The sequence below is a fragment of the Equus caballus genome, chromosome 5 (genome assembly GCF_041296265.1).
Source record: "Equus caballus isolate H_3958 breed thoroughbred chromosome 5, TB-T2T, whole genome shotgun sequence".
Taxonomy (NCBI): domain Eukaryota; kingdom Metazoa; phylum Chordata; class Mammalia; order Perissodactyla; family Equidae; genus Equus; species Equus caballus.
Window position 1 is genome coordinate 1,464,330 of NC_091688.1, and position 23,064 is coordinate 1,487,393.

At 53.5% G+C, this 23,064-nt stretch overlaps 1 protein-coding gene and 1 long non-coding RNA gene across 50 annotated transcripts in view; one reads left to right on the top strand and one right to left on the bottom strand.

Annotated features, from left to right (window-relative positions):
• NFASC (neurofascin) overlaps positions 1-23,064 on the top strand; it is a 175,400-nt gene that overhangs the window by 84,091 nt on the left and 68,245 nt on the right. For 48 of the 49 annotated variants that reach the window (XM_023640382.2, XM_070266516.1, XM_023640364.2 and 45 more), the window contains one exon: positions 17,643-17,823. In XM_023640382.2, the coding sequence (XP_023496150.2) occupies positions 17,733-17,823 (91 nt within the window). In that variant the 5' untranslated portion in view covers positions 17,643-17,732. Of the gene's footprint in view, positions 1-11,768; positions 11,848-17,642; positions 17,824-23,064 lie in introns of all 49 variants that reach the window. The other variant, XM_070266513.1, reaches the window with a different exon arrangement.
• On the bottom strand, positions 17,835-21,409 carry LOC106783131 (uncharacterized). Its single transcript, XR_001380710.3, has 2 exons — positions 21,252-21,409; positions 17,835-18,241 (listed from the first exon to the last, which is right to left on the bottom strand). It is a non-coding gene; the product is annotated as an uncharacterized lncRNA (long non-coding RNA).

Genomic DNA, 23,064 nt, shown 5'->3' on the forward strand with positions numbered 1-23,064 from the left:
CCCGGCGCTTCAGCTCCCGCTCCTCTCCAGGCAGAGGAGCAGACACCTGCCGTCTGACGCAGGGCAGGGAAACCACCCACTTCCCGGGGCTTCGGTTTCCCACATGGATCCATCTGGCTAATTGCACCCACACTCCTAAGTCCCTCTGCGTGTGGGTGGGAAGCTGGGCTTTCTCTCTCCAGAAACATTACAAAAGGCCACCACAGACAACGGACAGTGTGGCTCAGGACACACAGCTGTGGGTTGATTGGGGAAGGGCCCTGCCCCGCCCCTTCCCTGGGACAGATTCCAGGCCCTCGCGGCAGCACCCATGCCCAGCCCCCTTCCCCTGTGGGGGCTGAGACCTGCAGGGCCAGGTGCGGGGACGTGGGTGGCAGCAGTGAAGGCTTGTCCCCTTATAGCTTGTGCTGTCTGCCTTGTTAATGCTGAAGCGATGCAGTCATTTCTCCACCTGTCTCTGCCTTTCCTGCTGGCCCACTGAACCCACCTTGTTACCAAAGGCTGGGCTGTCCCGCTCTGAGTTTCTGTTTCTATAGGAGGACCACAGACTATAGCAGAGGGAGGCCCTCCTACATGCTGGTGTTCGAGCTTACTCAGGGCACAGGACACAAAGCTTTCCTCTGCACCGCTGGAGCCAAGTGTCTTTGGTGTAAGCGTTGTAGCTGCCAGGACTTTGTACCAGACTTCTAGACAAATAGTGCACCTTATAATGCAGGACTTTCCCGTCTGCTCTCCCTCCCCTCCTCCAGGCTCCTGTATTTTCACACCTCCTGCAGCCCGTGGAAGCCTGCCGGGATGCCAGTTGGATCCAGACTGATGTCTGTGTTGGATGTAAATGCAGAGAGCTGGAGGGAGGCAGGCTGCCACTCCCTCCTGCTGTCTCAGTCCTTTCCTCCCTATATCCGCTTATCACGTCAAACAGGAATTTTAAAAATGCAACTGGGGGTGTGCTGTCCTTGGACTATCAGCCGCTAGGCCAATATTGACAGCAGGATGGAAGTCGCCTCCGAAGAATTGACCCAGCTCCCTCTCTGGGGCCGACTCTGGCCACGTGCAGTTGACGTCATAGGTCATGGGGCATTGGTGGAAGGAGTGGGTGTGAATAAGGGGCGGGGGTCTCCAGGAGTGTGAAATGCTTTGGTTCAGGCGACCGTGGCAGAGGCAGGAGAGAGGGGAGCCCAGGGCTGCTCCGGGGCCGGGATCTTGCAGGAGCCTTGCCCTCTCTGGTCCAACGTAGACAGCGCCTGTGCAGATAACAGTGTGTTGGCTCTAAGAATGAGTAATGCCTCCTTGGCCCCAGGCGCTAAGATATCGTTATTTGCACAGGCATTGTGTGTTTTGTAGGTCTGCAAAGTGATTTGTAGGTTTGAAAGCCCAGCTTGTCCAAAGCCATGTAGCAAAACAGTTCACCAGCTGCAACTGGGGGGAAATGAGAAAGGACCAGGGGGGTTCGAGTGCTGGGTTTGCGCCAGGCCTAGGGTTAGATGCTACACATACACGTTAGCTCCTTAACTCGTTTTAAGTAAACTAAATTAATTCATTTAATTAATAATTGTCACAAGTGCCTTGTAATAAGTCAGTTGTTTATCCCACTCTTAAAGACAAGAAAACTGAGGCTCTGGGAGAGAGTAAACCAATTGCTAAAGGCCACACAGCACGTAAACGGCTGAGGTGGGACTGAAACCCAGGTGTGTGGCTCCAAGCCCCTGCCCCGGCCACAAGCCGGGGGATCGTCTGGGACTTCCTCTGGAAGCTGCCTCTCTGAATCCGCGTTGGGTGTGCTTCCCCTGGTCTGCATGACTTCCTAGCTGGCTCGTGTCCGCTCGCTGGTAAAGCCCAGCCCTGCTCCGCTTTGAGCTGGCACTTGCTTCTGTGAAGGGAGCACAGGAAAAAGGTGGGAGCCACTGCCCTCGCCCTCACAAAGCTCAGAGTCTGGTTAAAGGCTGCAGGTCGGCTCCCTTTAACCCACCACTCTTCTTTTCCTGCTTGAGCTCAGCGCGCTGTTTTCAAGTGGCTTTAGAACGTAGGTCTGTTGAAACCAGGCTTGGAATCCTGCAAATAAAGGGCAGAGTGAGCAGCTTGACACGAGTGACGTCATGAGCAGGGTCCTCAGATGGACTGCGGCCTGGACTCCAAATGGACGCCCCGCTCAGGGAGCCTGGGAGCCCATCGGCCAGTGCCCGGGTGAGGAAGCCAGGGTTGGAAAGAAAGATGGTGGGGTCTGTGCCGCCGTCGCCCTTTGGAAAGCTGCTGAGAGAGCTGGAGGCCCAGGCTGCCCTTTCTGCACGCCCCTTCTACAGCATTCTGCAGTTTACTACAGAGGTCGGGACCAGACAGCTTGTGACTTTCTCAAGGCGCCAGACAAGAACTGAGCCCTAGGTCTTTTTTTTTTTTAATCAACATTCAGTGTGTTAACGCTATAGACCTCAAAACCTAATTCTTCCTGAAAATTTTAATTTTAACCAAGAAATTTTACAATTCTCCTCATAAATCTTGTAAATTTTAACAATCACTTCTTTGATCCCATTAATAAATTTAGTTAATTAAATTCCTTTGAACATTTTAAACTCCATTTAAAAATTAATCATTCTCTTTTCTTTCTGAAGTATCACAATGTTCTGTCTTCCAAGTCCTTATGTAATTCTTTTTTCTCATTAATATTTTAAATAACAGCTTTATTGAGATATAATTCACATACCATAGAATTCACCTATTTAAAGTATACAATTCAACGATTTTTAGTGTATTCACAGAGTTGGGCACCCATCCCCACAGTTAATTTTAGAACATTTCATTACCTCTCCCCCACCAAAAAAACCCATACCCATTAGTGTCTCCCCCTTCCCCCCACCCTGGTCTTTCTCTAGCCCTGTGCAACCGCTAATCTACTTTCCGCCTCTATAGATTGGCCTATTCTGGATGTTTTATAGTAATGGAATCAGACAATGTGTGATCTTTTGTGTCTGGCTTCTTTCACTTAGCAGATGTTGTCAAGGTTCCTCCATGTGGTGGCATGGATGAGTACCTCATTCCTTTTTTATGGCTGAATAATATTCCGTTATATAGATATAGCACATTTTATTTATCCATTTGTCAGTTGATGGGCATTTGGGTTGTTTCCACTTTTTGTCTGTCATCAGTTATGCTGCTCTGAACGTTCATGTACAGGTTTTCACGTAGACATGTATTTTCAGTTCTCTTTGGTATATACCCAGGAGTGGAATTGCTGGGTCATATGATAATTCTGTGTTTCGCCTATGAGGAACCTGAGGACTTTTCATACTAAATCTAAGCCTCTCTTTCTGGCCTTCTGCCTTCAGTCTCCATCTTCTCTCCCACCTTGGTCCCTCCTTCTTACCCTCCTGCAATCTTGGCCCCACCCTTGGACACCTGTCACATAGGACTTTGCCCACTCCCCGCTCCAGCTGTCCTCTGAGCCGTGGGGAGACAGCTGCTCTATCTCGCAGGATGGGGAGCCTCCCAGCTCTCTCTCCAGCTTGAAGAAAGATGTGCGTCTAACTGCTATGACACTTTCTCGCTGAGGGTAGAGGACAGGGAGCCCAGACGAGTGAGGAGCTGGGAGCTAGGGTCTTGCGTTATTGAGAGGTGGGGCCCTTCCAGGAGGTGGCAGAATTCCTCCCGGGGCGCACAGGGTTGTTCCCTGCTGTTCCTCCCAGGCCGTCTTTCCTGGAGTCAGTTTGGTTTTGCTGATGGTTCCAAGGCAGAGGCTGTCCTATACCCTCCCTGTTAACTTTTGTTTCCTTTATGATCTGCTTTATCTGGTGATCTTTCTAAGTGAGGAGACAGGTCAGAGCTCAGTTAAGCATGAGCAGAGCCTGTGAGTGGAGCCTGAATAGTGGAAATGCACAGATATCCACAAACTTTATTTAAGCCAGCCCCTGCACAGCACATTAGATCTACTAATCCGCAGCCACCCTGACTACATTCTAGTTTTTTCCATTCCATGTATATTTTCTAGTCCTGCCCCTCAGAGGATGAGCGAATAAGCAATGATAATGAGGAGAAAATTCACAGCCCCAGAGAACCTTGGAAAGCTGGCTGGATGGTAGCACCAGCGATGTCCTTCCCAGTGTGCCCAGTGACTGCCGGCCTGTGTGTTGGGCTATCAGCAGGGCAGGGCTGGGGACCCGGCCGCCTGTGTACTTTGGGCTCCCTTGCCATGACAGGCTAAGGTGTGCCGGGGTCCAGCTGGTCTGGGGTGATGCGGCAACCCCACTTCATCCATATATTGGGCTATGTGTATGTTCATTGCAGCATTGTAATGGGGAAAAAATAAAGAAAAACAACCTCGGGGGCCGGCCCCCTGGCCGAGTGGTTAAGTTCGCACGCTCCGCTTCGGTGGCCCGGGGTTTCACTGGTTCAGATCCTGGGTGCGGACATGGCACCGCTCATCAGGCCACGCTGAGGTGGCATCCCACATGCCACAACTAGGGGGACCCACAACTAAACATACACAACTATGTACCAGGGGGCTTTGGGGAGAAGAAGGAAAAAACATGAAAGAAAAACAACCTAAAGGTCCACTACAAGCAGATGGCTAACAGGTCTGTGTTAGGCCCACACGATGCGGTTCAGAGACAGGACCAGCAGGCCCCCATGCCCGAGCTCCGGGGCTCAGGGACCCCGCCAGCTGTGCCGTGACAGCGAGGTGCATGCTCCTCCCACCCTAGAAGTGGCCGCACTTTCTGGGTGGCTGCAGCCTGCTTGTGGGGCCCAGCCGGCCTGGTGGCAATGGCAGCAGGCTGCCCTGTGAGTGCTGGCGCCCCTAGAGGGCCCGGTGGCAATGGCAGCAGGCTGCCCTGTGAGTGCTGGCGCCCCTAGAGGGCCCGGTGGCAATGGCAGCAGGCTGCCCTGTGAGTGCTGGCGCCCCGAGAGGGCCTGGTGTGAACACTAGATGTTCACGGTGGCCACCTTGAGGGAAGGGTCTCTTCCCCTTTCCTCTTTCCCATCCCCTCCCTCCCCCAACTTCATAAAGAGCCAAGCGGTTCCGGTTTCAACCTATAGATTAATTCCGGGTGTTGAGCAGAAAACAGCTGTTTTCAGCCAAATCCCTAATCCTAAACCCAGGTGTGCCCTTCCACCCCCTCCCCAGGCGGGAATCCGGGCCACCTGATACCGTTGTTCCCCCACCCCACTCCTGCTGAGACCCCGTGGCCTCTGTGAACTTAGCCGAGGCAGGGAGAGGAGGGGCCTGGCCTGCTGGTGCCCCTGCCACCACCCCGACGACGTGGATGGCTCTCAATGGTTAACACACAGCCCCTCACTCCTCGCAGATCTCTCCCCCTGACAATGAAAGGGAGCCAAGCATGAAACACAGCCACCGAGCAGATGGAGACCACCTCCCTCCAACCCCGAGAAGAGCGGAGGGGGAAGGGGGAAGGGGGGCGTTCACTCCCATATACAAGATTTCCTTGGCTATTGGAAAATCCTAGAAGACAACCGGTTGGACCCCACACAGGCGAGGAAGCTGGGTCTCTGCCCTGGGCGTGGGGAGAGGCAGAGATCTGGAAGCACCTGGTGAGTGCTCTCTTAGGCCGTCAAGTCCTCGTGCCCTGGAGGGTTGGGTGCAGATCCAGCCCTTCGAGGGGACGTGGGAGCGTGTGTGGGCAGACAGACTTTGTTAAAGACGCTGGGCCGTGCAGTCACTCCGTGGGGCTACAGAGGCAGATGTGGGGAGTTGTGATTCTTTGGCAGGTGCTCTCTGAAGAGGTGGCCAGGGAGCCCCTCCCTGCTGCCTGCCTTCCTACTCTCATCTCCTTCCAGAGATCCCACTGTCTTTCTCCTTGCTGGACACTCTCTCTTTGGGACAGGCTGATGGTCTTCGATAGGGAGGATCTCAAGTTTCCTGGGAAACCCAGCCGCTGGCTTCAGACGCCTGTGAGTGGAGGGAGGGGAGCAGGCTGGGTCACCATCTGTTGCATCGTTCCTTCCTTGGTGTGAGAGAAACGGAAGGGAGGTGGCAGTGGGATGGGAGGGGATGAGGACGAGGGTCCTGCATAGTGCCTGGGTGATCCCCCTGCTGCAGGTGGACTGCAGAACCCGGGCAGCCAAGCTGGAGCCCTCAGGATGAGGGGGCGGGAGGCTGGGAAGGGAGGTGATGCCGGTCGTGGGGCTACTGCCTGGGTTCCGAGAGTCTGTCCGCGGGATAGAGAAAAGCGGGCGGCCCTGACTGGGATCAGACAAAGCTCTGGGAGGGAATGGGGGAGGATTTCAAAAGAAAAGGAGACTCTGCTTCAGAGGATGGTGAATAGATATTATTATTGGGTTATTGCTATTATGTTTTACTCAAGCTTACACTTAGAACAACAATTTCATCATATATGAATTTAACCTAGCATTTATAATATGTTGTACTAATTCATTGATGGGTTAAGTATCTTCCAGCAGTAGGAAGTATCTGATAAGAAGGCTGTACACGCATCCTGTGAATATTCATCCTGCTGTCTCGCTACAGAGGGACACAAGACAGACTCTGAGCTCAAGAAGGTCAGAGTCTGATGCAGGAGATGGACGTGGGGACAGTAATCCCACAGGCAGGAGGAAATGACCGCTGGAACAGAGCAGGGTGGCATGCTGGGGGGCACGTGGAAACGGCAGCCTACTTTCAGTGGGAAAGCAGGGTCAGCGTCATGGACAGCTGCCTTGCCGGGCCTTGGCCAAGAAGGGAGCTTGCACTACAGAGAAAGAAGGGAATAGCATTGCTGGCTGAAGGAAAGCGGGGGCGCGGCCGGCCGAGGTGAGGGGGTGCCCGGCCTGCTGGGCAGTGGAGGGGCCAGGCTGCACGGGAGACACACCTGTGCAGCGGGTGCGGGGGCAGAGGCTCCCCAGAGCCACATTGCAGGGCCCTGGGAGCTCCGCCGCGAGGGGTTTTTGTCTTTTAGGCCAGCTCCCTGACTGCTTTTTCTGCCAAGACAAATGTGATAGAGGATGGCCACGGGCAGGACACACACAAGCTCTTTATTCTTTAAGAAAAAGCAGAAAGTGAGTGAGAATGGGATGATTATAGGGGTAAGCTGAGCCAGTCTGGTTTATGTTTGTCTATAAGTCATTTGCAGCTGTCCCTGGTTTGTATTGGGAAGTTACTGGAGAAATCAATCCTGGGCTCCGGCTGACAGGGCCTGGCTGGCCGTCTGCGTGGAGCCCTCCACCCGGTGTGGCATGCGTCTGAGCGCTCTCGGGTCCCCCACTCGTGGCCCCTTCCACTCCTGGTTTTGACGTGCCTCGTTTCCTCTCTTGTTTTGGCTCCTCTCTCTGCTTTCTGCACAGGCTGCTGCCGGGCTTCTCTAGTAAGAAGCTCTGCTGAGTTTGCGTTTTTTAACCTAGTGCGCGATGGCTGAGTTTTGCTGTGTCTCTGTGGGGCTTTTATCGTCTCTCTGTTCCCCTGCGGTATCCTGTGGCAGTGATGTGTGAGTGTATCTCTGGGTGGGTTCTTCAGTGCTAGTCTAGTCGTTTCATTAGTTTATTCTGAGAGCTGATGGCTGGCGTGTGGCTCATGGCGCTGATCTGCTGGTATGTCCGTAGGTGTCAGTTCGGGAGCACAGCCTCGGAGAACCTGCAGGACGGTTTTGTTCATGGCGTTCTGAGGCGTTTCACACTGAACGTGTTCAGTCCGAAGCTCGTGGTCTCCCTGCACCCACCCCTACCAGATTTCTTCCCCTTCTGTACTTTTGATGCCAGGTATTAGCTAATCCAATTCCCCAACCTAGAAACCTTGGTGCCCCTCTCCTTCTCACCGTCCACCACCAGTCAGTCATCAGATCTTGTCACTTCTAACCAGAAACTCTCCTCGCATCTCAGGGAGGCCTTGGAGACCATTGAGCCATCCGTCTGTCGCACACGCTTTCTCTGACACCCTGCGCAGCCGCACCTGTAGAATCTGGAGTCTGGGAGAAGGCGAGTGAGTGATGGGAAGAGGAGGCGTGGTCCGAGGAGCCTCACTCCTGGGCTTCACTCCCAGAGCAGGAGGATGCTGTAGGCCAGAGAGTGGCCTGCGGCTAAGTCCTAGACCAGCCACTCGATGGGCAGGGTGACGGGCAGATCACAGGCCCTCTCTTGGACTTGGCTTTAGCCGATATGCAGAGAAAACCTGAAGGGCTTGCATGGAGTGGAGTCTCCTGAGCTCCTCAGGAAGGCGCGCAGTAAGAGCAGTAAAAGTGACTCACACTGTGCGATATGGAGAATGATCTTTTGATTTTGCTGTAAGATGAGAGAAGCGTGAAGGTGTCCTCTGCCGAGGCAGGGAGCCAGTGGAGACAAGTTTGGAGATTGAGGAGAGAGCAGACGGTTGATGGTCGCGGTCCTGGCGGAGGGTTGGGGCTGGGCTCGGGCAGAGGCCGGCAGGAGGAAGGAGGGACACTTTTTATCCAGAAAGTGGAGCCAGTGGGAAGCGGATGCGTTCAGCCAACATTCTAGGGGTGTTCGGGATTCTGGTAGCACTGCCAGTTGCAAGTTTTAGGAAGCTCCACTCTAACTGTTTTCAAAATGAAAGGGACTTTTTAAATTGAGGTAGCATTGCTTTATCGCATTGTGTAAGTTTCAGGTGCACATCGTTGTACCTTGGCGTCTGTATACACTATATCGTGTTCACCACCATAGTCTAGTTTCCATCCGTCACTGTACACACGTCCCCCTTCACTGAAAGGAATTTTCAGTGTAAACGTGTATGTAATTTAAAAATCCACAGGTAGGCCCTGCTTCCAGAAGTGCTCCATCAGCGACTCAAACAGTGGCACGAAGGATCGGGTCTCCCTGTGTCTTCTCTCTGCCTCAGCAGGATTGGCTTACCCCCACGGGACACATGGAGACCCCCTGCTCCCATCCGCCCTGTAGCTCCGTCCTCGCCGTAATGGGGATTCCTCCCTCTGTCTCTCTCAGAAGACAGGGAAATTTGTCTTTCCCAGAGGTCTCAGCAAAGTCTCCGTGGAGCGCGCTGCCGCTCGCTGGGTTAGACGGCCGTTCCCAAGTCAGTCTTGGTGGTAAGCGGGCAGGGAGTGCTAACTGGCTGACACTAATCAGAGCCCAACCCTGGAACTGGGGTAGGATCACGTGGAGAAAGGGTTAGAGATGAATTCTCCAAAGAAAAATACGGTTACTGTTCTGGACCGAATCATATCCGCCCCTCCCCCCCCCCCAATTGCTGTGTTGAAGCTCTAACCTGAAATGTGACTATATTTGGGAATAGGGCCTTTAAAGAGGTAATTAAGGTTAAATGCGGTCATAGGGTGGGGCCCCAAACCAATGCCACTGGAGTCCTAAGAAGAAGAGGAAGAGACATGAGGGGTGCCAGTGTGGAGGAAAGGCCGTGTGAGGAAGACATCTGCAAGCCAAGGAGGGAGAGGGTGCAAACGGCTGTGGTGGGGTTGGGATGGAGGTTGACCAGGGGCACTGGGGATTATGAAGCAGTCCCGCGAAGCCCCTGAGCCTGGAGAGCACCCAGGCCTCAAGGCGAATGGCTTGCATGGGAAACCCAGGGTGCTCCAGGTCGGCCCTGCAGCCCCACCCGGGTGCCCAGCGCACGGTGCTCCCTCTGAGCGCAGGCCTTCTGTATTTGCAAAGTTAGGCTGCTGCACAAGGGGTTTCGGTTCTTTGTTTTACTAATGGAATCCTTTCTTCAAATAAAACCTTATACAAAACCCCAATGTAAAACAGGGTCTGTGAAGCCCCTCTGGCCAGAGTGGGGTGGAGGGCCTGAGTCCCACCTCCCCAAACCGTCTTTGGAGAAGGCCCTTGAGGCACTTCCCAAGAACCCACGAGGCCTCTCTGGACCCAGTGAGAAAACCCAGTGCTAAGAGATTCTTGAATCTTTCAGCTCTGTCCTCATCACCCTGAATACTGTGTGTGACCCTGGGTGACCGTGAGGCTGGCTGCAGTGGGTGACTCCGTTGAACCGGTGGTGAAGCTCTGGGTTTGGAAGCTAAGGGGCTGGCCTCGCCCGGAGCCTCCTAACGGGTCTCCTCGCACCGTTGCCCGTCCACATCGCGCCCTCCGCAGGGCAGCCAGAGCAGTGTTTGCGGATGAATCTCATCAGGCCCCCACTGCTCAGAGCCCTGCAGTAGCTTCCCGACATGCTTAGGGCATCAGTTAGACTCCTCACCCTGACCAGAGCCCTTCGTGAGTGTGCCGCCGCCCCTGCCTCTGCCGTGTCCTGTGCCGTTCTACCCGCGCGCCCTCCGAGCTGCAGCCACGCTAGCTGCCTTCCGTTCCGTGCTCGGATCCGCCTGCTTCCTGAGCAGGACATTTGCACAGGCAGTTCTTCCGACCTGGGATGTTTTCCTGACCTGTCTTTACAAGGTTAGCTCCCTCTTGCCGTGTAGACCTCGGTCAGTGTCGCCTTCTCACAAAAGCCTTCCTTGACCATTCACTTCTCTGTCACATCACCATATTGTGGTTTCTTTTTTTTTTTTAATAGATTTTATTTTTTAGAGCTCTTTTAGATTCACAGCAAAATGGAGCGGAAGGTACAGAGATTTCTCATATGCCCCTTGCCCCCACCACGCATGGCCTCCTCCACTACCAACATCCCCACCAGGGCGGCACGTTTGTTACCACTGATGAACCTGCATTGGCACGTCATTATCACCCCAGGTCCGTAGTTCACATTATGGTCATTCTCGGTGGTGTACATTCTACGGGCTTGGACAAATGTAGAAGGACAGGGATCCACCATTGCAGTATCATACAGAGTGCTTTCACTGCCCTGAACCTCCTCTGTGCTCCACCTCTCCATCCCTCCCTCCCCCAACCCCGGGCAACCGCTGATCTTTTTACTGTCTCCACAGCTCTGCCTTTTCCAGAATCCGTGTCATAGAGTTGGAACCATACAGTATGGAGCCTTTTCAGATTGACTTCTTTCACTCAGTGATGTGCGTTTAAGGTCCCTCCACGTCTTTTTGTGTCTTGATAGCCATTTCTGTTTAATGCTGAGTAATAGTCCACTGTCGATGTGCACAGTTTATTTCTCCTTCACCTGCTGGAGGGCATCTCGGTTGCTCCAAGCATTGGCCGTTGGGACTAAGGCTGCTGTAAACACCATGTGCAGGTCACATTGTGTTTTCTTCATTGCTCTTAACTGCTACCTGATTTTTTTGTTCAACATTTATTTCCTGTCTACCCTGCTGGGAGGTCAGCTCATGAGAGCAGAGAAACTTTCTCTCTTGCCCTCATGGGTAGTCTCTGGACCAGCGCTTGCTGCCAGCTCTGTTAAGTGAATGCATGGCCCACCGTCTGCCACCCAAAAGTCCGAGACAGGCTCTGCCCTGGGGACTGGAGCTGCCAGCCGAGCCGTGTCTCAGTGCCCCTGTCTTTTCTTCCCGTCACTTCAGCTGTGTTGTGACCACCAGTGCAGCCTGCCCAGAATGGGGCTGCGGGAATGTGGGAGCTCCCGACGGTGACAGCTTGCGGGAGCCGTGGGCCTCTTGTCTGTCCGTCTGCCAGGGACAGCTTGTGGAATCAATACCAGGGGCCCCCCAATCTGGGCAAAGAAAGCAAACCAGGACCCAGAAAAAAGGAAAAATGGAAAAGCAGGCTGTGGCTGGATAACTATTATTGCACTTGCCACTGTTGCTGGTGGGGTCTCGCAGGCAACCACAGAGCTGCCTTCACCGCACCGGCTCACAGCCCACCGTGGCTGCAGCGAACATTTGTGGAGCTCCCACCCTGTGCCTGTCTTTGCTAAGGCCCTTATAGGAATTGTGTATTGTCGCCACAGCAGGCCTCTGAATAGGTGCTTTTATTATCTGCGTTTTCAGATGAGAAATACGAAGCTGTGAGGGTTCAGCACTCGCCCATGGTGCCCACCTCGTCAGTGGGGAGCTGCTTCAGACCCAGGTGACCTTCCTGCACGGCTGGTGCTCTCAAACCCCACAGAGGGCCTGTCATGTCCAGTGGTCCCCACTAGTGGCCGATCATCACCCAACTCACATACTCTTTCCCAGGCCCCATCTCAGACGTTTTGAATCTGAATCTCCCACCAGGCTTGTAGATTCAAAGGCCTCGAGTTCAGGGAGATGGCCTGGCTGTGGAAGCATCCCCGTGTAGGCTAACAGAAGTTCCAAGGGATTCAAATTCCAGAGACAAATTTTTTTTAATCTGAGGCCTGATCTGGCCCTGCCTGGAAGCTGTGTGTTCAAACATGGCCCGGGTGATTCGGATGGGTGTCCTGTTTCCTTCCTGCCTGGCTCATCGTCAGCTGCGTACCTGACCACGTGGCACTGGGACTCTGTGAGACAGGGAGCTCCCTACTGCACGGCAGAACATTTCACCCTTGGGTGACTCTTATCTCTCTTATTTTTTTGCTTCTCTTTTCATACACGGGGTTGGGGAACCTCAGATATACAAGAAGTAAATTAATCAAGTTCCCAGTTCATATGTACCATCAGTCCACACAAGATTTCTCCTTTGGTTTTATTTTTTTTTTTTAATATTTTTAAGGTATGCCTTTTTTCGGTGAGAAAGATTGGCTCTGATCTAACATCTGTTGCCAATATTCCTCTTTTTTTTTTTTTTCTCCCCAAAGCCGCAGTACATAGTTGTGCATCCTAGTTGTAAGTCCTGGTTCTTCTGTGTGGGACGCCACCTCAGCATGGCTTTATGAGTGGTGTGTGGGTCTGTGCCCAGGATTCAAACCAGTGGACCCTGGCCACTGAGGCAGAGTGTGCAAACTTAACCACTACACCACTGGGCCAGCCCTATGGTTTTATTTACTTTTGTTCCTTCCTTCACACTCTCTCCCTGCAATAGGCCCCCTCTAGTGTATTTTGTATCCTTACAATCCCCCTCTTACCTGGTTGATTCGATATAAAAGGATCCTTCAAACATGTCGTGTTGGTCGCATGTGTTTTGTTTTCGTGAATGGTATTGTAGGATGGCTGTGTTTATTAGAAAATTCTTCCTTGCTTCTCAGAGAAACACCTGGTCCTAGCTTTTCCCCCACGGAGCTAAACAGAAAAATTCCACACCCTCTTCCAGCATTCCAAGGCAGCCATCACGGCCCCTGTCGCAGCTTCCTGTGCCCTCCCATGGGATATGGGATTTTCCTTGTTCCTCCCCAGGATGCTCCATACTTAGATGGCATTCCCGTTGAAGGGCCCTGACCGCTCTGCCCCGTCTGATGGGCTGCTGCTCTGCCCCAGCGATAACCTCTTGTGTTGTTGGAAGGGCTGGGAGAGGAACCTGAGATATTATGAGACTGGGCCACACAGCGAGACAGTGCAAGAACTAAGATTTGGCTGGAAGCATGAATGTAATTGCTTTAGGTTAGAAACACCTGCCCTTTCCCTCCCTGCCGGTCATCAGGATGGGGGAGCTGTGACCTTGGTGACGTGGGGGTACCTTCAGGCAGGGTGTCTCCCTCCTCATTCCACGCTGGGTTCTTGGAGTGCAGCACCAGAGCCCCTGTACCCAGACAGCAGTTGGCTCTCCCCTTCCTTTGACTTGGGGGGAAATTTCCTCAGAATGTGTGGGAAGAGTGGCAGGCCGCATGTCTGTCTTCCAGGCTGAGTGGATCCGGCCCGGGGAGCTGAGGATGCCTGTCTGCCCCTGTCCTCTGCTCCTTTATCTTTATGAGCACATATACACACCCCTGTTACACATTCCTTATTTATTGAGGTGAAATTTGCATATCATAGAATTAACCAAGTTAAAGCGGACAATTTGGTGGCATTTAGTACATTTGCACTGTGTGCGACCATCACCTCTAGACCCAGACATCATCATCATCCCAAAAGGAAACCCTGTACCCATTCAGCAGTTGCTCCCTGTTCTCCCTTCCCCTCTGCCTCTGGTAACCACCGATTTGTGTTCTGTCTCTGAGGATTTCCCTATTTTGGATATTTCATATAAATGGGATCATTTAATATGTGACCTTTTGTGTCTGGCTTCTCTCACTGAGCATAATATCCTTGGGTTTCATCCACATTGTAGCACGATCAGTCCTTCATTCTTTTCTGTGGCTGAATAATATTTCACGGTGTGGATGTGCTGTAAGTTGTTATTCACTCACCCACTGATGGACACTTGGGCTGACGCCGCCTTTCGGCTGTTGTGAATGATGCCGCTGTGAACGTGGGTGTACATGGACTTGTTTGACTATACCCATTTTTAATTCTTAGGAGTGGAAATACGAGGTCATATGGTAATTCTATGTTTAATTTTTTGAGGAGCTGCCAAACTGTACATTTCCTTTTCTAAAATATGTTTATATATTTAGGTGAGGAAGATTGTCCCTGAGCTAACATCTGTGCCAGTCTTCCTCTACACGTAGCAGCTTTACTCTGGAACTTTCCTGCATATTGAGAGAGAGGGAAATTGAGTGGAAAACTCTGGTCTGGGAGTCAGGAGACCTGGTTTCTTTTCCTAGCTTTGCCACTAACCAGCTGGGTGACTTTAGGCAAATCACTTCCCCTTTCTGGGCTCTTGTTTCCTCATCTGAAAAGTAAGAGGATTGCATAAAGCTGAATAATCTTTAAATTCTCTTCCTCTTTTAAGATTTTATTGGAAAAATTGGATTCTAGAGAGAAGAGAGAGAATTGTCAAACAGCTAAATGTGATTATCTCTATTTTTTTTCTACTGTGTTTTTAAATTGTGAGTTAAAAGCACCCCAAATAATTGGTTTTTTTTCCTGCCAGTGTGTTTCTAGTTAATGAATAGCTTCTGGCTTCCTTTTTCCATCCAGATTCCCAGAATAAGCGATCCCCTTTCCCATCACTTTCTACTGCTTGGCAGCTCCTGAACGAAACGCGGCAGTCCTGTGGGCCGGGCTGGAGCCCTGCCTGGTCCTCCGCGCAGGAGCGCTGAGCCTCCGCCAGCTGGTTCCCTCGACACGAAGGCTTCAGCTGGGTGACCTGGGCCTGGTCTTTGGAGATTAGGAGCCAAGGAGTCAGCAGACTCTTTCTGAGACAGTGTCAGGACCATCTCAGAGAGTCAGGAGGAAGAACCGAAGACCTCCTGGGATGCCTTCTAGCCGGAGGTCCCAGGTCCAAAGACGGTGCTCTCCTACACCACCTGGTGGTTTTCTGGGGAAACATGAGGTTAAAAACAAACCAGAAAACCCCCACTTGACCAAGTGTGTTGTCTCATCCAGTCAGTCATTCGTTTGTTCATTTTTCATCCTCCCTCACATATTTGTGAGTGGCTGCTGTGTTGTAGGCATTGTGTTAGATTCTAGGAATAAACAAGATGAGGCACCTTCCCTTTTATAGTGGCTACAGACGAGTGGCTTTTGGAATAAATACAAAGTGACAAGTGCTATAATGGGGGCAGTAAATGGTGTTCAGGAGTGCAGGCAAGGGCCATGTAAGTCACACTTAGCGAATCCTAATGCGAGAGGGCAGATCCAAAGAATGTTCTAGACAGGAGTTAATCTGTGCAGCAGGCAGTCGGTACGACGGCACGATGCACTGAGAGGCCAGGAGAAGAGCCACACTGGCTGGCACACAGAGCCCAAGGGGAGGGTGATGAGAGACGAGACTGTGGAGGGGGCTGCACCAGGCGGGGCTGCGGAGCCGTCTCACCGACTTCGGCTTTAACTTTCGTCCCGTAGGGAGCTAGTTGAGTTTGCCTAGGGGAGTGGCGCATTTATATTTGTACTTTAGAAATGACAGCTCTGGTTGTGGGTGGAGAATGAATCAGAGGGTGAGAGTCGAAGTGGGGAGACCACTTAGGAAGCTATTGTAGTAACTGGCATGAAACGATGGTGACCAGAACCAAGGTGGAAGTAGCTGGGGTGGGGGGAGGGGGACAGTCCAGAAATGTGCCTGAGGCTGGGGGCTGGCGTTGGGCCCAGCTTCCAGGAAAAAAAACTGCTGGAATCTGAATCAGAATCCTTTAGGTTGCCCCACGTCCTGGCACAGGGGAGGTGCGTCATCCTCCAGGTCTCAGAAGCATCGCCTTGTCCCCAGAGCGAGCCCTGGAGCCCTGCTCCCAGCCCCTCCACCTCCGTCAGGAGGGCTGGGAGACAGTGGGGGTACTGGTGAGAGCAGGCTCCAGGCGGCTGCCAAGTGAAACAGGCAGAGGAGAACAATGGCTCCATTTTGGTAGCTGGCTAGTAGTCCAGGAAAGCTGAGCGAGACCTGGGGAAGCACCCCCTGCTGCCCTCTTCAACTTGCCCCATGGTGGAACAGCAAACTGGACCAATTTCTAAGACTCGGTCTCAGAACCTTGGGCAATCTTTGTTTGTGAGGAAGAGTGGCCCTGAGCTAACATCTGTTGCCAATCTTCATTTTTTTCCTCCCCAAAGCCCCAGCACACAGTCGTATATCCTAGTTGTAAGTCCTTCTAGTTCTGTGTGGGATGCCCCCACAGCATGGCTTGATGAGCGGTGTGCAGGATCCAAACCTGTGAACACTGGGCCGCTGAAGCGGAGCACGTGAACTTAACCATTCGGCCACGGGGTCGGCCCCAACCTTGGGCAGTCTTAAAGCTCTGTATTTGAGTGTCAGCTGTAGGCTGTTCTTGCTCTTCTCTCCCAGGAGGAGGGGAAAAGGGTTTGTCTCTTAAGGACCCATTCCAGGCTCCTTGGACAGTCATTTTTAACACCGCTCCCCCGCACCCCCCCGGCAGGGCCTGGAATGATTTCTTGTGTTTGAAGATGTGAACGTTGGGCTGTCATAATGTTGCTCATTCTACCGGCCCCCCTAGAATCCCCTTCTCCTGGGCCACTGTCTCAGCACTGCCACGATCTCTAAAGGGACAACATCAGGGACTGCCATACCTTAGCTGCACAAAATATCTACAGAAGTCATTCATTTAAAAAAAAAAAAAAACAATGCTTAGGCAACCAAATCTCACCTGTCTCCCCCCGATCCCCAGGGCTGGTCCCTCACCCTGCCCCCTCTCCCTGGGTTGGAGATCTTGTCTCTCTGCCCCACCCAGACGCACTCAGCCCCAGACCCACTCGGCACAGCTGGCTCAGAGGAGCTGCGACTGGTGTGTTTCCTACTGGCCCCGGGCGTCTCATCCTCCAGATGCGATGTGGGCCAGTGTTCATTCTCACGATTGTTCTGTGCAGAGCTACCCTTCCTTCTAGAACAGTGGTTCTCCACTGGGGGTGGTTTTGTCCTCCAGGGGACAGTTGGCAATGTCTAGAGACGTATTTGTTTGGGGACAGGAGTGGGCTCCCCTGGCATCTAGTGAGTAGAGGCCAGAGGTGCTGCTAGCCATCCTACATTAATACCCAAGACAGTGTCCCACACAAAGAATTGTTGGGTCCCAAATGTCAATAGAGCAAGGTTAAGAAACCCTGTTTTAGGGCCGGCCTGGTGGCACAGCGGTTAAGTGCGCGTGTTCCACTTCAGAGGCCTGAGGTTCGCCAGTTTGGATCCCGGGTGCAGACATGGCGCCGCTTGGCAAGCCATGCTGTGGTAGGCGTCCCACATATAAAGCAGAGGAAGATGGGCACGGATGTTAGCTCAGGGCCAATCTTCCTCAGCAAAAAGAGGAGGATTGGTGGCAGATGTTAGCTCAGGGCTAAACTTCCTAAAAAAAAAGAAAAAAGAAACCCTGTTTTAGAGCATTGGTCTGTGACCAAGGGGACCCTTGAGGGGACCCTCCAGGCCCTGTAGGATTGCTAGAACAAAACATGTGTTCAAGAAAACCTCACTTGTCATTGTATTTCTTTCCACAGCTGAGCTCTATCCAGGAGGCCCAGTTAGAACGGCTGGAGGTGGCCACACCCTGCGGGCCGGGGAGCAGGGAGCGGGGCCCCGTGCTGAGGATGGCCAGGCAGCAGCTGCCACCCTGGGTCCATGCAGCCATCCTCCTCTGCCTCCTCAGCCTCGGCCGGGCCATCGAGATTCCTATGGATCGTGAGTCCTGCTCTGTCAATTGCTTTTATTCTCCGGGTTCGGGGCAGAGGAGTTGAGGGTAGGGGAGGTCAAGGGAGAGTTAAGACCATTCTAAGGAGGTCGGGGAGAGGGGAAGCAGTGGATGCTGGGCTCAGAGCTGGGTTTCTCTCCAAAGAATTGACGTGGCGGGCTCATGTTTGGGAACCCGAGACTGAGTCGTGGAGCCTGCTGAGCAGGACCAGGGGTGGCAGCGTTTGGAAGTCTGAGCGTCACTCAGGTGGTCTTCCTCCCTTCGCTCCGGGGGCCTCTGTGGTTTTGACTTGCCCATCGAAGCAGTTTCCAGGGACCGAGTGTAGAGGCCACTTCTTATTTGTCTTTCCAGGATCTGAGCTGGGCTCTGAGGGCCCTTTTGGCTGGACTGAGCAGCAGGATGGACGGCCTGGGGAGGGTTGGGAAGGGGATTATTTCGCAATAGACTGTGGCTAAATGCGACATTAAAGTGGAGCCCATTATAATGCCACTGTGGGAGAGCCAGGCACTGCCTCCTTCATGTTTGTTTCTAACCCTCCTGAGGTAAAGTTGGAGAGTAAAATCTGTGTCCTGGTTTCCCACAGTGGGGGCATTATTTTGCCGTCAGGATCAGAAAGTAAGGGGCTCTGAATGCTAATCTAACAGCCGTGTCACCGCCAGGCACGTCTGTTGTTACATTCATAAATGGCCCGTTGACTGGCAGCCATGCTCCTTGGCCCTGCTTTTAGGTGTGTCCCACCCTTGCCACAATTCTGACATTTCTGCCAGGACGTCTTGGCATCTCAGTGCTATGATATGGGCATACCACCTCTGTCCCCTGTTCCTTGCTTTCGGGAGTAGATGGGACCCACATGATGCCACTGTAGACTTGGGCTCTCTCCAGGTGACAGACGTCTGGGAGGGTGGCAGAGGGATCCAGCCTCCAAGAAGTCTCCACTGAGCTCTCCAAAGCCAGACCCCGGGGCCTGGAATGAGCGTAGCTGGAGGAGAGTTGCAGGTGTCTCAGCCACCCACCCCATTTCACCAAACTGCCCAGAGGAGTGAGCAATGCGGGGTGAGAGGAGGCCGGTGGAGACTATGAGCTGGACCCAGAAGCAAGATGGGCAAGGCCCCCGCTGCCCTCTCAACAGCCCCGAGTGTGTGTACACGCGCGTGTGCATGCATGTGTGTGTGTGTACACTTAGGGAGGGGGGAGAAGGGAGTTGTGAGAGGAGCCATTCCCATGGAGACCGTCTGCACTGCTGGCTCGAGGCAAGTCTCATTAACAGACCCGGGCCGACAATCTAATAAGGAGCGTGATAAGGCCACGTCCCTGGGGAGGAGGGGGTGCACAGGAAATTGGGTTATCAAGGAAGCGGTGAAGGCTCATTTCTCTTCTGCCGCCTCTCCTCACTCCCTCCCCTGCCGCTTTGATCCCCAGGGCTAGTGGGTGAGGGGTTCCTGAAGGTGAGCCTATAAATAGATGGCTTTCAGGTCCGTGTTAGGAATCTGGATTTCTAAAGCTCTGCTGGAGCCACAGGCAGGTGACCAAGTGTGCGGTCAGTCTCCAAAGTACTGCCTGTGGCGCAGACAGCTGCAAGGGTCCCCACTGCCACTTCCCCTCACCCCCTGCCACCTCCCCACCTTCCTCCCTGTCCCCCCCTCCAACCCCCCGCCATGTCCATGAAGAGAGTCCTCCAGGCCTTCACAGAATGCAGGGTCACACAGCAAGTGGGTGATGGAGTCACAAGAAGAACTCAGGTCTCTTGACGCCCCCTCCCCCCAGTTTGGCAGCCAACATGCCCCACCCCAACTGCTGGCAACCCTGCCTCCTTTAGCTCTTCTAGAACTCACTGGAAGAGCACACGCCCGGCAGGGAGCTCAGTGCTCTACAGGCACCGTCTCCATGGCCCCCACAGCTAATCCGTGGAGTAGGCATCTCCTCAACCGACAGGTTAGGAAACTGAGGTGCAGAGAAGGAACGCCGTGTCCCGCTCGCACGTGGCAGAGCCGGCCTGGGACCTCAGTGTCTCACTGAGTGAGCAGCTGGGTCCTCTGGACGCCGTGCCCCGTGCCGTGTCACACAGGAGCTCGAGCCCCGCCCAGAGCGCGTCACATGCCCTTGCCTGCCTGGCTGCCGCGGAGCGGGGGCCATGCCAACACCTCCAGAACATGTCCACGAGAGCTGAGCACGAGGCGAGAGAGAGGCAAGCCCTTTGGAAAGTACCTAGTGCCCTGGGAAGAAGTCCTCCCTGCCAGGCTCCCCTCCCGCTGGGCCCAGCGCAGGGCACGCCTCCCGGGGACCCAGCCGTCCGGGCCTCTCGTCCTGAGTGGAGGCCCAGCAGGACTGGCTGGGGAAAGGCCAGACACCCTGACTTCATTGAGACATGGTGGACATATGACTTCTGTAAGTGTAAGGCGCCCAGCGTGGTGATTTGGTACAAGTATATATTGCAAGACACGTCCCTCGGTGAGCTGAGTTAGCACAGCCACCCCTCACATAACTCGCTTGTGTGTGCGGTGATGACTTCTCAGATCTACTCCCAACTTCCAAGTACATGATACAGCACTGTTAATTATACACCGTGCTGCAATTGGACCCCCAGGACTTATGCATCTTATGGCTGGGAGTGTGCCCTTTGACCGACACCTTGTCCCCAGCCCCTGGCAACCACCATTCCACTCCCTTTTTCTTTGAGTTTGACTTTTTCGGATTCTGCACATAGGTGAGAACATACAGGATTTGTCCTCTCTCTTGGACTTATTTCACTTAGCACACTGCCCTCAAGCTCCCTTCATGATGTCGCAAATGGCTGGAGAGATACCTGCACCATGTTCCTTGCGACATTACTCACAACAGCAAGACGTGGGGACAGCTTAAGATCAGGCACTCAACTTTCCCTGTGTGTTGGCCGAGAGGGCCTAGGGGCTCAGGCCAGAGGCTGCCCCGGCGGGTGTGCCCTTCCACTCGCTTGCCCCTTCAGGGGCACTGTCTGTGCCTTGAGGACTGGGGCATTGCTTCTGCGCTGCAGAGTTTGGGCGCAGCAGGCTTCCTGGAACAGAGCTCCGGGCTGCTACACAATCCCTCATTGAAGCCTCAGCCCTCCAGCTCCCACCACTCCGCCAGCAGAGTCACACGCACCCCTCCTACTCACCCCTCCCCTCCTTGCCAGCCCCAAGGAGAACAGTGTGACCTTTGAAGAAAGTAAAGTGTCGCCTCATCAACCAGAGTGGGTTTGCCAAAAAGTGCTTCTGCTGGCATCTTGCCCCTCCGTCCCCCTCCGTCCCCCTTCCCACTTCAAGGCACCGGGCATTTTTCTCCTAGGAACTCAGAGAGGGGGCAGTGGTGTGGAAGAAGCATTTTCTCCTCACTGTCATCCCAAATAGTGCTGCAGGATGGCCTCAGCAATGACAGCACACACACACAAACACATACTCACATACTCCATCCTCCCAGGGACGGGGCCGGTGCTGCAGATGTCAGAGCCGGGGAGGGAAGAGAAGGGCGTGAGCAGAGGAGCCTTGCAGCCTGGGCCGCGTCTGCCTCACCACTGCAGAGCCCACAGGAAGATCCCTCCCCCTTGGAAGCCAAAAGAACAAATTCATTCTCCACTTGACATTGTCATCCAGCAAGTTCCATAGAAGGAGAGAAGGGCAGGTGGTGTGACACGAGGTGGGGGGGGGATTGTCACAGGACTGGGTAGGTCGCCCCGTCCCTGGGCAGTCAGTCCCCATTGTCTTCTCGCTGTGGTGGCTCGTCTTCTGAGTTGACTGTGTCCCTGTGATAATTCCTTGGTTGCACAATGTGGCTGCAGATGTCATTACATCTTTAGGCAGGTAGTTTCTCAGGAGGCCTGTGGCCTGATTGCCACTGTGGGCTGAGGACAGCATCCTAAGAGCCTGCCCCCCACCCATTCACCTTTGCCCAAGATGTCAAGGAGAACAAAGTGCCGAGGCCCCACCTGGCCACCTCCCTTCTCTGGCCTAGGATGGATTTGTGAAAAGAGCTCGGGACCAGGCAGCGGGAGAGCTCTTCTCATTCCAGTTCTGGAACAGACTTCCTGTGTCACCTTAACCGACTGACTTTTCTTCCAAGAATTTGAGACCCCCCTGGACAATGTCTGGGGCTCCTTCCATTGAACCAGCCTTTGATCCTATAAAAGAGAGACTTGAGACCCACATGGGCAGAGCAGATGCTTTGTCAGGCGTCCCATCCAGGGCGAGGCCAGGGCCCTCCACAGTATGTGAGGACCCGAGAGATGTTAGCTGGGTCTTGAGATGAAGAAACCAAGGGCCTGGGCTGGTGGTCAGAAGGAGTGGGTCAAGCATCAGCCCTGCTTCTCCTGAAAATGGGCCCTTCCCCCACCAGCCCCTCTGCATGACTGACCCCACTGGCTTTTCAGAATGACCTCTCTTGGGCCCCTGGCAGGAAAAGTATATGTGGGTGAAGACACTGCTGTGGGGAGCTCCATGGAGCAGGTGTTCAGAAACCATAGATTCTGCTTTTTCGCTGGACTTTTCAGCCCTTTTTGTTTCCTGCCCAGGGACCTAGGCAAATGGTAGCGTGGCCTGGCCCACCTGGAGAGTTATCTTGAGCCTTTTCACGGGTCTTACTCTCAAGACTTTCACGCACTGACAGCGTGTGTAGGAGGGACCTTGTTCCTGCCGCACTCCGCCTCCCCTGTCTGTCTGTCTTCGCTCTCCTGTGGCTCTTCCTGCGTCTCTTGGTCCTGGCTTAACTCAGCCTTCTCCAGCCTGCGCCCTCTCCAAGCCCCTAAATTCCTCTTCCACACCTCACTATGACCAAGTCAGGAAGCTTCGCAGCCATCATGGCTCACCAGCAGCTTCCGCTTGCCCCCGGAGCCCTCACTCTGAAAACGCCAGCCCGCAGCCCCAGCACAGTATCGGACGTCCACGCCCGTGTGAGATAAGAATGGCACATTGCTTTCTGATAGAATCATAAGGAAAAGATATCTTAAAAAGTGACAGCAACACGTTGCCTTCTCCACAGACAAATTTTAACCAAGACCTTCTCCCCACAAAGAACATACATCTAAAACCTTTCTAGTCGGAGTGTGGTCCACAGACCACCAGCATCGGCATCACCTGGCTGCTTGTCAGAAATGCAGGCTCTCCTGAATCAGAACCTGCCTTTTAGCCAGACACCCCAGGTGATTCATATGCTTGTCAAAGGTTGAGAAACCAAACCTCAAACACACACACACATGTACAGGCGCACGGGCGCATCTCAGG